Source organism: Mus caroli, unplaced genomic scaffold (genome assembly GCF_978045245.1).
Source record: "Mus caroli unplaced genomic scaffold, Mus_caroli_1 scaffold_10, whole genome shotgun sequence".
Taxonomy (NCBI): Eukaryota; Metazoa; Chordata; class Mammalia; order Rodentia; family Muridae; genus Mus; species Mus caroli.
The window spans coordinates 52,484,306-52,499,941 of NW_028227265.1; the positions used below are offsets into that span (position 1 = coordinate 52,484,306).

General features: G+C 43.3%; 1 protein-coding gene across 4 annotated transcripts in view; it reads right to left on the bottom strand.

Moving 5' to 3' along the window:
• Nucleotides 1-213: 213 nt before the first annotated feature.
• Nucleotides 214-15,636, bottom strand: part of Nr3c2 (nuclear receptor subfamily 3 group C member 2) — a 348,267-nt gene continuing 332,844 nt past the window's right edge. For 3 of the 4 annotated variants that reach the window (XM_029480834.2, XM_029480832.2, XM_029480833.2), the window contains exon 9: nucleotides 214-3,059. In XM_029480834.2, the coding sequence (XP_029336694.1) occupies nucleotides 2,904-3,059 (156 nt within the window). In that variant the 3' untranslated portion in view covers nucleotides 214-2,903. The remainder of the gene's footprint in view (nucleotides 3,060-15,636) is intronic. The other variant, XM_021169901.3, reaches the window with a different exon arrangement.

Here is a 15,636-nt window from a genome sequence, read left to right on the forward strand (position 1 = left end):
TGTTCATGAGAGTCAGGGGAACAGGACCATAAAGAGTGGGTGGCCATCAGGGTTTGCAGGTACCTGGAGGAGAAAGCAAGAGCACGCAGAGGAAGAACCTCTGAATTCAGCTGGCATGGTGGCCCACTTAATTTAGTCTCAAAGTCTTGTGGGAGTGGAGACGCGTGGGGGCGTGCTGCCATGGGCGCACACGGCTACACGACAACCAGCAGTATAGCTCTGTTATGGAAGAGTTTAATGAACTGAACATCATGATGACAAAGACAAGGTTGACCATGTGGCAGCAAACAGCTTTCTCTCCTCAGACAAAACTCAGGAGGTTCCAGTGTTGGCTGCAGGCAGAAATGCACGGGATCAGAATGTGGGAAGGCAGAAAGCCCCCGGTGTACCGCTAGGCATCCGCTAGGCATCCGAATGAACCAGTTCCAGGACAACAGGTGATTAAAGTAAAGGATTTATTGTAATCTGCTTACAGTCCTTTGCAAAGACAGACATGTTTTTGCATAAAGATATAAATTGCTTCATTTTAAACTAATTTAGTGTTTTTAATTATATGAAGAAGTTTTGGTGAATTATGAATTGTACCAAACCAAGATTTTTTTAAGAGCAATATGGTACAAAAATAAGAGCAGACAGACAGTTTGGCCTGGGACAGGCATTCAACAGTGAATTTAGAGAATATGGCTTTGCTGTTTAGTTAAGCTGAGTTACCTGGAGACACATGAGGAGCCAGTAACTTCATTAATACAAAAAGCTAATGCAGACCTTCTCCACCTCAATCCTGGCTAAGATGGAATTCCAGTTTCTTAGAGTTAACTCAGCTCCTTTCCCCCAGAAACACCTCGTCTGCATGCTGTGTGTGTTCATGGCCTTCAAAGTGTGGTTTTCATATTGCTGTGCATGTAAGCTGACTGTGTTTAAAGACCTATAAATTAAATCCTCAAGATTGCAAATGATGTAAGAAAGCCCCCTCCCTCTGAGTTCAGCGTCCCTGGGTCTCCCCTTGCAGAAGGCAGGCGTCTTTTGAAAGACAAGGTAATGTTGCCTGCGTGGTGAACCCTGTGGGAAACTGCTGACCCCACGGGGGCTTTGTCCCAGCCTTCTGCTTCACCTTTTAGGTTTTGGGAATTCATGATCACTGAGTACTGATGAGAGTCATCATCATGTTTGAAAGATTAATTTGGCCTCTATTCAAAGATCATTTAGTGCAATCATACTGAAGTTCCCCAGAGATACACATGTCTGTGATTTGGGGCAAGGAAAAAGCCATAAATTGCATCAGTATTGGACAGATTAATGAATTAAAATTTTAGTGCCACTGTCTTGCTTATGTGATTCATAGTGTTTTTGTGGTTTTTTTCCTCCAAAACTGTTTATGTATAAAATTTTCATTTTTAAAACCTACCTTTAAAAAATCTAAAAACCTTCTAAGTGATCTGTGGGTCTCCATTCTGACTGACTCATGCTTAGATGGATTGCCCCAGTACCTCCTGCCATGACTGCTGTTCCTGTGACCAGCTCCAGGAGTGAAGGACCCTGTCCAAGGCCAGAGGTGACTTTCTGATCTTTGACAGATGTGGAGGGTGCATGGAATTATTTTTCCCCCAGAGGAGAAAATCCGATTTTCTGGAATGGGAGAATTGTGCTCTCTGAGCTATGTTTCCAGTCTCCCCTTCCAAGAGCAGGGTCTGCTTCTTGTAGCCAAGGGGGAAGGGCAGAACTCTCAGGACCTTGGTCCAATGGCCCTGTCACCTGTCAGGAGCTGCAGACACTGCAGCAGCATCCCGGATGGAAGCAGGAAGAAGCAGAAGCCAGAACTACCCCACGCAGGAGACCAAGAACAAAACAAATAGTACTGAAAAAGTAGAAAGGCTTAGAGACAACCAAAGAGGTTTAAGTGTGGTTATTTACAACAGAGACTGTAAAATGGTAAATTAGATATGAAGCTAAAAAAAGGCACAGCTTTCCCTTTCTTAAATACACTGTAAACGGTTCAGTACGCATGCAGAGCATCTCACTTACAAAAAAAAGTTACCTTGTTTAGACAAAGATAGTACTTAAATAGTCTCCAGCAAAATAGAATTCTTTCAAAAATACTTTCCCATTCATCCTATTAACCATTAAAGATTTTTTTTGTGTGTGTGTGTGTCTCATTTACAAAAGTTCCTTATACCTTATTTCAGGTCCTTCACGATTTATACATACAGTAATGTACAGCACAGCAAAAGACTGCAAAAAATTATCTGTAAAGCCAACACAATAGATACTAGAAATTGAAACCAAGGCATTTAACATCTTATCCATTCTAATTAAATAATAAATGGACACTAACGAGTGTGTATGCCAGCGATGCAGAAAAACGTGCCTGGAAGGCCACAGTTCCACGCCACGTGTTCTGTTATTACATACCAGGAATCTGTATGTATTTTTGTGTATGTTTTTGTGTGTTTTTAAATAACAAAAGAATATTAATGCCCCATATTGACTAGACATTTTATGTGCAAACCAAGGGTAAGCTTTAAAAAGTTCTCTAGTCCTTTGAACCCTTTGAAAACAAGCGAGAGATACCAGAAACCACATGGCATAGTTAAAACTTCCATCTGTTAAAATATCAAAATCAGAGTTATTGACTAGATATGGCTTTTCATCCAGAGGAACGGGAACATGTTTTCTAAGTACTGGGAGTGGAGAGGGAAGAGTCCTTTAGTCAGCTCAGGCTTGCCCGATCCAGGTCTCCTGGCTTTCCCGACTCCACACCCTCGATGGGATTTTAAACTTGAGAAACTGCCGACCAATTGTCAATCCGCCGTCACATGTGAAAAATGTGATTTCTTGGGTCCTTCGTAGGTGTAGAACAACGTGGGGAAACTTAAGGCAAAGTTCTTCCTGGCCGGCATCTTCCATCACTTCCTGTGAAAGTAAAGGGGCTTGGCATTCCCGGATTCCACCTTTGGCAGCTGGTCGCTGATGATCTCCACCAGCATGGCAGGAAACTCCACCTTCAGAGCCTGGGATTCTCGGAAGGTATAGAAGCAGAATTCTAGCAGGTCATTCACCAACTGCAACACACAGACACAGTGGGTATGACACAGGGCCTCATCGCCAGTTCCCCGACTCCTCCATAGCCTAACCTGATGCGATGCTCAGGAAGTGAGCATTGGCATAGTCTAGTGTCACAGTCTAATCACATTATCTGGGGAGAACCAACAAGTACGTTCTTGTCATGTGCCATCTAGTATCTTCATGCTAAACAAATTCAGCCAAGGGTTACAACTGTCTAGCATGAAATGGATATCCAAGGCACATGGGACAGAAATAAAGTTAAGAGTGCCCAGGTAAGTGGCCCCTCAGCCAGGTCTCATTTGCAAGCTTGTGAACTGGTTGAGTGTGGAATAAGTACGTATGTGTGCAGGCAGCAGGCCCACGCATGCAGAAACCCCGGAGGGTTAGAAACAGAAGAGGTAGTCTCGCTGGAGGTACGATGTCTCCGTGGCTGGTCACTGGGTCTGAGGCAGCCACCACTTTCACAGGGCTCTTCCCTGAGCCGAAAAAAGGCTGAGGCTCCCTAGCTACACTCCAGTTCTGGCTGATTTTGAAAAATAAAAGCCTCGTGTTACAGGTTATCTGTCTAGTGTGTTGTTCCTACCCCAGGATACTCCTTTCTGGGCCTCAACCACTCCCAGTTAGGTAAGTTAAAAAAACACACCAAATGTATTACAGCACTAATCTGTTAAAGAACTTAAGTAGAGTGAAGAAACACGTGTGGAGAGGCAGCATCAGACAGAAGGTGGATTCCAGGACTTCACGGCAGATCCTCTCACACAGCTCAGTTGGAAGGGGACGGAGAGCTTGATGAGCACTCAGGTTTGCTAGCACTTTATTAACTTAGCAAATGCTGCGTTATTGGACAATACAAGCTGGGAGAAAGCATATGAAACATACAACGGCACAACTGCTCAAAAACTCCCTGAGGCTTGGGTCATCCATTTATCACTAGGAAATAAATACGATCAAAGTGAAACTAAACGTAAGGCCAAAGTCAGAGATATGGCAACAAAAGAACTGCCTTCGAAAGGACCCAACAGTGACGCCCAGCACTAGCTAGCTGTCTTCCCCACAAAAGGGTCAAGTATCCGTGAGAACATGAAGCTTTGAAAGGTTCAGGGGTCTGGGAGGACAGCACAGAAAGAGAAAGAGGATATTCCTTCACTGGACCCTCACTGGAGCAGAGGCAGTCCCTTCTCTATACTGTGTGCATGTTGGGGACTGTCCCAGCAAACTCTATTAGGATGATACTGATAATCCCTGCAACTCAAACTTCACTATTCTGATGGACCTGGTGGTAACTAACCAAAATTCCTCCCAGTGATTTTGCTTTGGAAAATGAATTTACCCCACTCACCGTAAGCCAGGTACAGGCATCAGCCATCTTAAAATGAGGTCTACTCTGAATATAGTCTGCTTTCATGGTCATAAGCCAATGTATGGAATCATCTGAGGCCCTAAACCTGGCTAAGCAAAGTGACCCAGGTCTTCCTGGGTGTTGTGACACAGGAATGGATGGCACTGTCCTCAAGAACAACTTTATCTTTGAGGCCAGGGGTGTGGAACCCAGTACAGGACTTTATTCAGTGCCAGGAATGAAGGCAGATGCCAGTGTGGCTTCTGTTGCCACTCCCTCCCCACCATGGCTCCCTCTGTCCTTGATGGGGCTTTGTGCTTCTCCTTGGGTCCAGCTCTTGCCCCGCAAGCAAAACAAAGAAACTACTACTGTCAAAGTACAAGTCTCACTGAAATGGCAAGCCCACAAAGCAGGAACTAGAAAGGGTTAAACATTATCAATACAGTAATCCATTAAACTAGAATGAATGAAAACAGACTAACTAAAAGGTGGGTGAATGGACTAGAAACAAGAAGATAATGACTACAGGAAGCTCACTTTGCAAGTAAAGACACAGACTGAAGATGTCAGAAGAGGCGTTTCCAAAAAACGCACTAAAGACCCAGAGCAGCCAAACAGCAGGAAGTTGTAATAAAATATTCCATCTAAGCCAAAGGGAGAAAAAAAAAGAGAGATCCCAAAGTACATCCATAACTGATTTTTTATAAGAGGTTTTAAAAAAATACAATGGGAAAAATCCTTGCTCTACTAAATGCTGCTGGGAAGGCTGGAGATCCATGGCAGAGGATAGAAACTTGATCCTATCTCTCCCATGAACAAAAGTCCAGTCAAGGTGGATGAGAAGCCCACATGGAACACATAAAGCCCTGCAGCTTCAGAAGACAGCCGGGAGGAAAGAGTACAAGACACGGCTGCAGACAGCGACTTTCTCTTTAGGAATCCAAGCAGAGAAATAAAAGCAAACACCAACACCGGTGAGTAAGGATGACCTCAAACCACTCTCAGTACAGAGAAACACCTACAGAATGAAGAATCAGACTATAACATGGAGGCAATATTAATGTGTTATCCACCTGAGGCTTAATATCCAGAGTACTTAAAAAAAAAATCCAAACAAGCAAAACAAAACAAAACAAAACAAACAAACAAAAAAAAAAACCAAAACCCTCAAAACTGATGGAATAGCAGAACAAGTGACCCAATTAAAACCTGTTCATGGTCTATATGGATACATCTCAAAAAAGTGGCCAAAAATATATAGAAAAACAAATAAATGAAAAAGTAAAACAAAACAAAAAGACAACTTACACTCATTAGCCACCAGGGGTGTACAAGTCCCTACCACACTGAAATCAGCTCACCAAGCATAGAATGGCTACCGTGAAAAACTGCTGACAAAAAGCAGAAAATCCATGTGCCATTAAGGGAAGTTTAAATTAGCACATACATTATGAAGATAAACATGGCCACTCTTTTTAGAAAAGGAGTTTATTATATGATCCAGTTAACTTACAGGAAGTAAAAATCACCACATTAGAGAGAGAACACCATGTTTATTGTGATGCTGTTGACAGTGGCTGATGGGATCAACCTGTGTGCCCGTCAGCATGTGATGTGTGAGGGATTAAAACAGTATGGTGGCTACACTCAGGAGGCAGTGCTTCTCAGCCTACGGACAAGGAGAGCCCTATCTTTAGTAAAAGCAATGGAACTGGATGGTACATCAGTGAAATGAGCTGGATGTAAAGGACAGACATTCTGTCATTTAAATTGAAAAGGTTTGAACTGTAAATAGAGTATTGATTGCTAGATGCTGGAGAAGGGGGCGGGTACAGTACAGTTGATCAGCATTTGTACAGAAATACCCTACAAAGCATAAGACAAGGATGAGAAAAAGACACTCGAGAGGGAAGCTGAGAAATGGAATGTTTGAAAAAAACCTTGCATATTAGAAAAAAATGGGATGATGTATTTAAAGTCTTAAAAGAAAAAAGCTGCTAACTAGAATATTACACTCAGCAAAACTACTATTAAGAAATAGACAGAATTTTTTTTTCAACACACAAAACACTGAGGCAATCTGTCACCATCAGAACACTTGCGGGGCCTACACTAGGAGCTAAAGGTTGATAACCACCATCTTTGAGGAATATGAAAACTCAGGGCTACACCATACAGCAAACACACAGAGAGACAAGTGTAGTCAGGGTTGTTTATGTAAGAAACCAGGAGAATAAGCAGCTAAGGACAGACAGAGGTACATTAAGACATGGGAGAAACAGACACAACCACAGCTGCACACCTTCAGTTAGCAACAATAATCTAGAATGTAAATGATTGATGTTCTCCAACTAACATATATATCGATTGAGTGAGTTTGTCTCAGGGTACTAGACGCAAAGAAGAAATGGACTTCATTGGTAAGTAGGTACTCAGATCAGAAGTAAAGGAATTGGAAAAGATGGAACATAAAATAGAGAACAGAAGTCAGATAGGTAGGTAGATAGATAGATAGATAGATAGATAGATAGATAGATAGATAGATAGATAGATACAACCAGGCAGATACAACTTTAGATTTTTCTAAATGCTAAAGGAAGAATCTGGGGAGATGGCTCGGTGGGTAAGAACACTTGCCTAGCAAGCATGAAGGCATGAGTTCAAACCACTGCTTAAAAACTTGTGTGTGGCTACATGCATTTTTGTAACCCCAGAGCTGTCAGAGGTGGAGATAGTAGGATTATTGTGGCTTGCTGGCTCTGGCCTACCTCTAGATTCAGTCAGAGACCCTGTGTAAAGTGGGAAAGGCTACAGGTAATAATAGAACAGGACACCTGATGTACTCCTTTGGCTTCTGCATGGGTTGTTGTGATAAATTAATGAAAGAGAGATCAACTTAGTTTTAGGAGATAACATTTATACAAATACCAACACTCAAACTAGAACACATAATTTTATAAAGCCAACATTATTTAATAATAAATGTGGGGTACAACCTAATGATAGTAAGATTTGGGGGGACCTCAAACCTAACCTTAATTATTAGACTGTCCAAATTTAAAATAAAAAAAAAAAGCCCTTTCAGTTAAACTATCTTTTAGGCCACCAAGATGTCTCCAGAACTTTCCTACAACAGCTGTAGAACACACGCTCTCAGCAGCATGTGCACAGGACACTGTCTAGTCCAGACCATTCTAGGCTGCAAAAGTCTCAGTGAATTAAAAACAAAATATAGCATGTATCTTTTTACCATGATGTTATAAAAATAAAAAGTGATGGTCAGAACTTTAAAAGATATTCATGTGTACTAAACATTATTCTGAATGACCAATAACCAGTCAAAGGAGAGATGTTAAAATTTCTTGATATGAACAAAAATGGAAATATAATGTGAGATATAATAGAGGCAACACAAAGAGGCCGATGTCTAGTGGTGAGTATCTGTGTTAAAGACATAAATATCTGAAGTAACCTAGTGATACAACTGAAGAAAAAAATATGAGAACCAAGCTCAAGTCAGGAGAAGGAAAGAAATAACAAAGATGGGTGTAAAAAGAAGGAAAGCAGAGGCTTTATAAATGAATAAAAGACTTGGCATGCGGGTGCATGGCGGCCATCCCAGCCCCTGTGAGAATGGGAGGGAGCATGGGGAGTTCACAGCCAGGATTACATAACAACTGACAAACTAGGTAGACAAGCCATGTTAAAAAAAGAAAAGAAAGACCTAATTCAGACATGAAAAATAAAAACATACACCACAGAAATGGAACCGAAATCTTTTCCTTCAAGATCAGGAACAAGACAAGTCCACTCTCAGTGGTCCCGGTCAACAGAGTAGCATCCTACTCAATGCATGGTATCTTGATGAATTCACTGTGAGAATGGAGGTAAGTGTACCCAGGGAGGAAAGGAGGGAATACACTCGCCCCTGTTTGGAGACTTGTTTATAAATATATAAATAATGCTACGGACCACACACAGTTGCTGGAGCTAATGACCACACAAAGTCTACAGGACACAAAGTTGGCACACAAAAGCCAGAGATTGTTCTGTGCATGCAAAGGAAATTGTCAAAGAAGAAACCAAGAATGTAGTCAAGTCACAGTAACAGAAACAGACAAACCTATGAATGACTCCTGAAATGTAATGAATGATGTCTAGAAGTAAAATTCTGATGAATAACATTGAAGTGGACACAGAACATTGGAGATAAATCCTATGTTCTCAGATTGTAAAAATTTAACCACTAAAATACCCTTTCTCCCCAAAGCATTCTCCATTGTCAGTGCTACTACTATTCAAGTATCAATGGCAGCCTGCACAAAACAGGAAAAATGAAAACAATCCTGAAAAATATATAGAAATACAAAAGACGCGGCATAACTGCCCTAATTAAAATGATTAGAGACATTACCTGACTTCAGCACATAGTTAAAGAGTTAAAGAGTTTGGCTACTATAGCCAAACACCATCCTGGCTAAAAATAGTCACACAGACCAATTGAACAAAGCACTGGACAAAATCTAAGACCATATATCTACATCACGTGGTTTATGACAGACGTTCCTCAAGGATTGGATATAGAACCACCACTGGTCCAGCTATCTCCATCTTAGGAAGATATATACAAATGAAGAGCATGGAGAGACATTTGCTGTAGCATCTTTGCTGTAGGCAACATCTGGAATCAACCTAGGTGTCTTCAGATAAAGAAAGTACAACGCAGGGGATGGAAAGACAGGATAAGTTGCTTGCTCTGCAAGTGTGAGGACCAGGTTCCATCTCTAGAACTCACATCAAAGCAAAGCATGGTAGTGCATGCTTGCAATCCTTCAGATGGAGCCTTAGCTCACTGACCAGCTAGGCTGGATCCTGCCTCAAATGAAAAAAAATCAAAGTGAACAGTGTTCACACTGTATCACATGAAAACACACACACACACATAATGTTGTACATGTCTACAATGAAATAATGTTTAACCATTAAAAATGAACTTGTTTGCCTCAATGTAAATGGAACTAGAAAAGGCATTAGGGGACATAAAAGTCATGGCTTTCATTTACATGCGGAAGCTAAAGTTGATTTCACGGAAATAGAATAGAATAATGCTATCTGAGCTTGGAAAGGTACGGAGGAGGTACAGAGACAGGATAGGAGGATAGTTAGACAGTATAGCAGACATGCTAGAGAGAAGGAGCAACGTGTCTATAGTAGGAGGTAGGAAATGGGTGGAGAAATGATGCCTATTCAAACAGCTAGTGAAAGGATTCTGAATATGCTAGCACGATGGAGTGATGTATGTCTGCTAGACAAACATGCAAGTTACCTTGCTCTGACCATTACTGCTGATATTCATGCATATTAGACACAGGCACTATGACCATGTGTCAAATAAAAATAAAAATGTATTGAAAGATTTATACTACACAGGTAAATTCTGGACAACACAAGCCATGCCTCTCCCATTTCTAAAGTAGGGGTATTGGCTGCACCCAGAGCTGGGGACCCATATTGGGCACACACTGTCCTCTTCCCACAGCTTCTGGGTCTACTCTACAGAGAGAAGATTAGGTGTTGTGCCTGCTGAGAAGGACAGTGAATAGGAAGTAGTGGTGTTGCTTAGGAAGGCTGAGCAGAAAACCCTCTCAGCTGACCATGGCAGGGACCCAAGGCAGGAGAGCCAAAGTGTCTGGGCATCAGTGGGAAAGCATTTATAGGGGCTCAGCACTAGCAGAAAAGTTTAGCTGACCACCGACTTCAGAAACAGGCTGCCCAGTGGGGCCAGAACAGAGCAAAGAGTCACGTTTGCTCACAGGTGCATGAATGCTGCTGTGTATGTGCAGAGAGATACAGAGCCAGGTCTGCCAATTTCAAAGTGTGAGGCTGCAAACAGTGGTGACATACATGCCTGTGAGCCTGCTGAGGCCTTCTTACTACCTCTGTCCCTATCATACCACTTGCATAAATGTGTCTGCAAGCACTGCAAGAGCATAGTCTAGAGATGCCTCACGGGTGACCTGAGGACCGGTGTCCCCGACACTACTCACTAACTATGCATGCCTACTCAGATAGCCTTTCCACCCACCTCTGTTTTGGTTCCACAGATTGGAACCTGGGGCCTCTTGTTTATACTTCAGCTGCAGAGAGGGACAGGAGCTTTGTGAGAACTGTGGGCCTGGCACCTCAGGCCAGCTTGTGGGATAGGTTAGGCAGTGGCAGGCTACACAGGGAGGGGGATCAGCATCAACCGCTCTCTCTGTAGTCGATGCCCCTGCTGTGGTGCTGAGTGTGGATATATGGCACACCCTGCACTGTGAGGCTGCTCTTGGTGAGGCCGGTCTCATTTATGGTACTAGAAGCAGCCACCCCAGTCTCAGGCTCAGAGAACTTGGGCCACTTGCTTGCTTCTGACTTCAGCTTCTACCTGGCCCTCAACAACCCTGGCCTGCCATAACTAGTGGTTCAGTGGCCTTGAGGGTGGCACCCACAGGTTCTAGGCCTTAGGAGGTAGTCAACCAGTCTGAGTGGGACTGCAAAGCAGGGACAATAACTATTTAAAAAAAAACAGTTACCAAACTGAGGAGCTGAGGAAGTCGAGGCCCTCATAGATGGGGTCAAGGCCACAGGAGGTTCACATGTTGAACAGCCAGGTCATACCAAATGCTTCCCAGTCAGCATGCACAAACTCCCCCTAGCTTAGTAACTCCCATGATCATCCTCACTTAACAGCTCTAATTTCTACAGTGCTGACCTCAGTACCTGAGACCAGCCTCGTTCCTTCCCGGAGACTCCTATTCAGTGTGTGTTTACTATACATTACTTGATATCATGCACACTCCCTGACAAGGGGTTTGAGACCTCTGGCTCCTTGGTGTTGCTGGGGGGCTGGCACAGGAGCCACAGTGACTCAGTAGAGAGTAGGAAAAAGGCACAGAGTTCAGCAGCCTCATCATCAGAGCCTGCCATGAGCTACCAGAAACACTGATCTTGCCAGATCTGTGCCTTCCTTCCAGTCCTCTGAAAGCATGCTGGGCCTCTGGGACACCCCTGAGGTCTCAGAAGATGTTGTGTGGAAGGAAGAATCTGTGCACAAGTCCCTGACTCCTAAGAGTGTGGAGTTCTTGCTGGTGATGGTAATCATGGCCCTCATTTCTCCCTCTTCCCTGGAGAAGCTGATGGGAGACAATGTGGAGAGGCAGCAGATCAAGGACTGGGCCATTTGTTTTTAGGGAAGGCTGTTTTGTTGCTGATGGCAGACAAAGCAATGCTGTTACCCCTCACTGTGGCTCCTGCATCCGACCCCAGACCCCAGCCACCCTAAAGAGCCAGGGGTCTCCAGCTCCCTTGGGAGTCCGTGGCAGGCTGGGGGCATTCCCTGTGCTCTGCTCTTCCATAAGCCACAGCTTCTTCAAAGCCTGTGGGGAAGGCTATATAACTGCCTCGGTGGTCTAGGAGCTGAAGAGAGATAGCCTGGCTGAAGATGCCCCTGTGCTACTAAGATCACTCTCATTTCTCAAATGTTATCAGCTGATGAACAGTCAGCCTTTGCCTGAGCACTGGAAGTTGGAAGCATTACTTTCAAAGAGCAAAGTTTAGCTATCTGGATATATGGGTTCAGTGATGGGGAAGTAGATGTTCTCAACTGTGCAGAGCCTTGGGTTTCATTCCCAGCACCAAACCAGACTCAACCAACTTTAATGATGTTAGGACAAAAGACACAGAATCAGCTTTAAAAATACCAACCGGTTTACTGGCCACAAATGACTAGTTACTATTTAGTCTAAGTGTTCCAGAAATAGACTTGTCAACACTGGAAAGTGCTCCACCAAGATTATGTAAAGCACTTGGCCTTCATACAAAATCAAACAGGTTTATTCTTGGATCTGATTCCCAAAACACAGGCAACAACTATGAAAAGTGAACTGTGCTACATCAAAACTAAATGCCAGGCATCAAAGACACCACCCAGAAAGTCACAAGGCACCCTACAGAATGGGACAGAATGCGTTAGAGTTGTGTATCCAGCAAGTGGCTAATGCCTAGAACATAGTAATGAAACTCCAGTCACTGAATAACAGCCAAAGTGATCTTTAAGTTGGGCCAAGAACCAAAGAATCATTCTCTGAAGTCAAAATGCTCTTAAGTACAGGAAGAGCTGTTCAACACTACTAGCAGGTGTAGAGATTAAAGCCAAAGTACATTTAGATTCACACCAAGTAAGATGTCTGCTATCCCAAAGTGGGAGGAGAAACAACTTTTTATAATGGTACAGAGAAACCAGAACCTTTGTGCATAAGGAAGACAGTGTGAAAACGTTAAAGAGAACTCTAGCATCAACTACAGGTCTCCATACAGAGTGAAAGTAATGGGCTGGAGAGATGTCTCAGCTGTTAAAGGCTAGGCCAAAAATATAAGAATAAAAGCAATAAAGAAGTACAGGGGGTGCTTACAGCAGTGTTATTCATCCTAGCTGAGAGTTGGAGATAGTCCAAAAGTCCACAGGAAATAAATGGATGAGAAAATGACATATGTGTGCATGCACATGTGCACACACACATGCACAGACACACACGCACACAACCATTCAGCTTTAAAGAAGAATGAGACTCTGATACATGTCATGGCATGCATGAACCTCAAAAACATATAAAAGCCAAAATAAGAAAAGACACTGTATAATTTTTCTTATGTGACAAACACAGAAGAGTGAAATTCCTAAGCCAGAAGGCAGGATTATGTTTGCTTGGGTGAACAGAGGGGAGAATGGGATGTTTCTGTCTGGGGATATGTATAGTGGGGATGACTGTGTAATCATATGAAGGCACTTACTAGCACTGAATTAATGCCATTTAAAATGATATGTAGAAATACTTGCATTCTGCCAAAATAAATGACTTGAAAAAGCAAAACAATGAATGAATGGATAATGGAAATATATCCAGCTATTAAGAAAAAAATGATGAAATATTTTTCATCATTTTCCAGATAAATGGATGGAGTTGGATACACTCACCCTGAGTGAGGTAACCAGACACAGAAATACACACACTGCATGTTTTCTCCTTTGTTTTAGATATGTGTGATTCATTTAGAATAACCACAGAGGTTAGATAAGGGGCATTCTTCCAAGGAAGGGGAAATAGACCATGATGTTGTAAGGGGGCAGGAGGGAAAGTAGACCAGAAGGATTCAATTAGGATTAATTCGGTAAAGGAGGGAATTTGAGGAGGGGTAGTTACCATTGATGGCCTTTAAAAAGGCCATATGAAAAACTACTACTATAGAAGCTTCCCAAAACATATACATATCTGAAGGAAATTTAAATGGAGTTGCCGTTTAATAGGGAAGGCAATGCAGCAACTATACAAGGCAACCTCCTCCCAGTACCAGGAATAGGTTACGTCTTGTTGAGTGATTGGCCAAAGGAGTTCCCTGGACTGAACCACAAACACGGCAGGCTATTGCTGAGGCTACTGGGTGCCCTTCACAACCCAATCGTAAGGCCCTATTGCTGAAGACACCATTTATGTCACCAACCATGGAGACACCGAGCTGCTAACCAACTACAAGCTTCCCTTGCACTGGCTCACTCTCACTCTCACGGCATTGAAAGCTTCTCTGCGCGTTACCAGCATCACCTAGTAATCAGTAATCACCAACATCACCTAGCTGTGAGCCTTGATACCTACATCAGAGACCTGCCTGCATGGGATACTGGTGCAATCTTGGCACAGATACTATAGGAGTAACCAGACACTGTTAAAATTGGATTTAAGCCCACTCATGAGAGAAAACTCATACCTGATACTGATAAAATGGCCAAGAACTTGAGACTAGATTGGTCATGGGCCCTAAAGGAAAACTACTTTATTCTGCTAAAGGAACATAGCAAAATGACTCATGGTGACATGTTATATACTCATGTCCTCATCAGATAATATTCTTCCTTTAGTAGATGGCCATTAACACAGAGACCCAAAATTGGGCAATGTACAGAGAGTAAGAAACTCTTGGAGCACTCAGCTCTGAATGGATCTTCATCAAACTCCTCTTCTTGAGGCCTATGTGAAAGAGGAGGCAGAAAGATTGTAAGAGCCAGAGGGGATGGACGACTCCAAGGAAACAGTGTCTTCCAGATACAACAGGGCTGATACAGTATGACCTCACAGAGACTGCGACAGCGTGCACAGTGCCTGCTTATGTTCAAGCCAGCTGAATCCCCCATATGAAAGAGAAGAATGGTCTGAAGTCCCCCCCCCTTCCCCCAAGAAGCTTTTACAAATTGATACCCGCTGGGAGAGGGAAAATCAGCTTTCTCCAATGGAGTGACCCTGGGTTTATCAACCACACTCTAGGGCAGGCTCCATACTTAGAAGCAGTTGACCAACACAAAATGGGTGTGTGTGTGTGCATGCACGTGTGTGCGTGAGCGCTTTGTTTTGTTTTGTTAATTTTTGTCTTTTTTTTTCCCCCAGAAGGTGTTTCCGAGAAAGAGAAAGAACATGAAGTTTGATGGGTAGGAAGGTGGAGAAGAGGAGTTAGAATACAATCAAAAGTATGAGAAAAAAAGCTAAACCCACTACCCAACCAATCAGCCAACCAACCAAACACCTCCTCAAACCAAGAACCATGCTCCACAACCACGGCCTTCCCCACAGTGCAGGCGAATGGGAGGACGTGTCCTGTGCACAGGTGACATTATGCGGCCTTGTGGCTCTGCTCTTTGTGGCTGATTCCACCCCAGCAAAATGAGAAGGCTAAAAAGAATGTCTCCCATGACAACTCCATGGAAGTTGGTATGTTTCTATTCCCAAAGCAAATCCAACTGTAAGCAAGGTTATACAACCACTCTAACCATGGATTCCTATCAGAAAACCCAGGCTCCAGAGAGCCACTGCCCTGGGAATTCTAGACAGGCTCCTTTCCAGGCTGAGTTCTGGAGAGTCTTGAAGGCTCCTAAGGTCTGACCAAGAGCCTAGAGGTACTTCTGGGACAAACGTTTGCATACTTAATATATCAGATAGGTGCAAATGAGGCATGTAGGGACAAATGCTTGCTCCCCATCTTATGTGAACTCTGCCCACTCCTAACTCTGCTAGTCAGGAGACCCCTATGAGGTGGGCCAAAACCAGTGCTGTAGATCAGGATAAGACCCTGTGCACTAAGACTAGCAAGAACCATTGCCTGGTGCCAGGGCAGGTCTGTTCTGCCCAGGCCCTAGGGGTTCCCGTTCC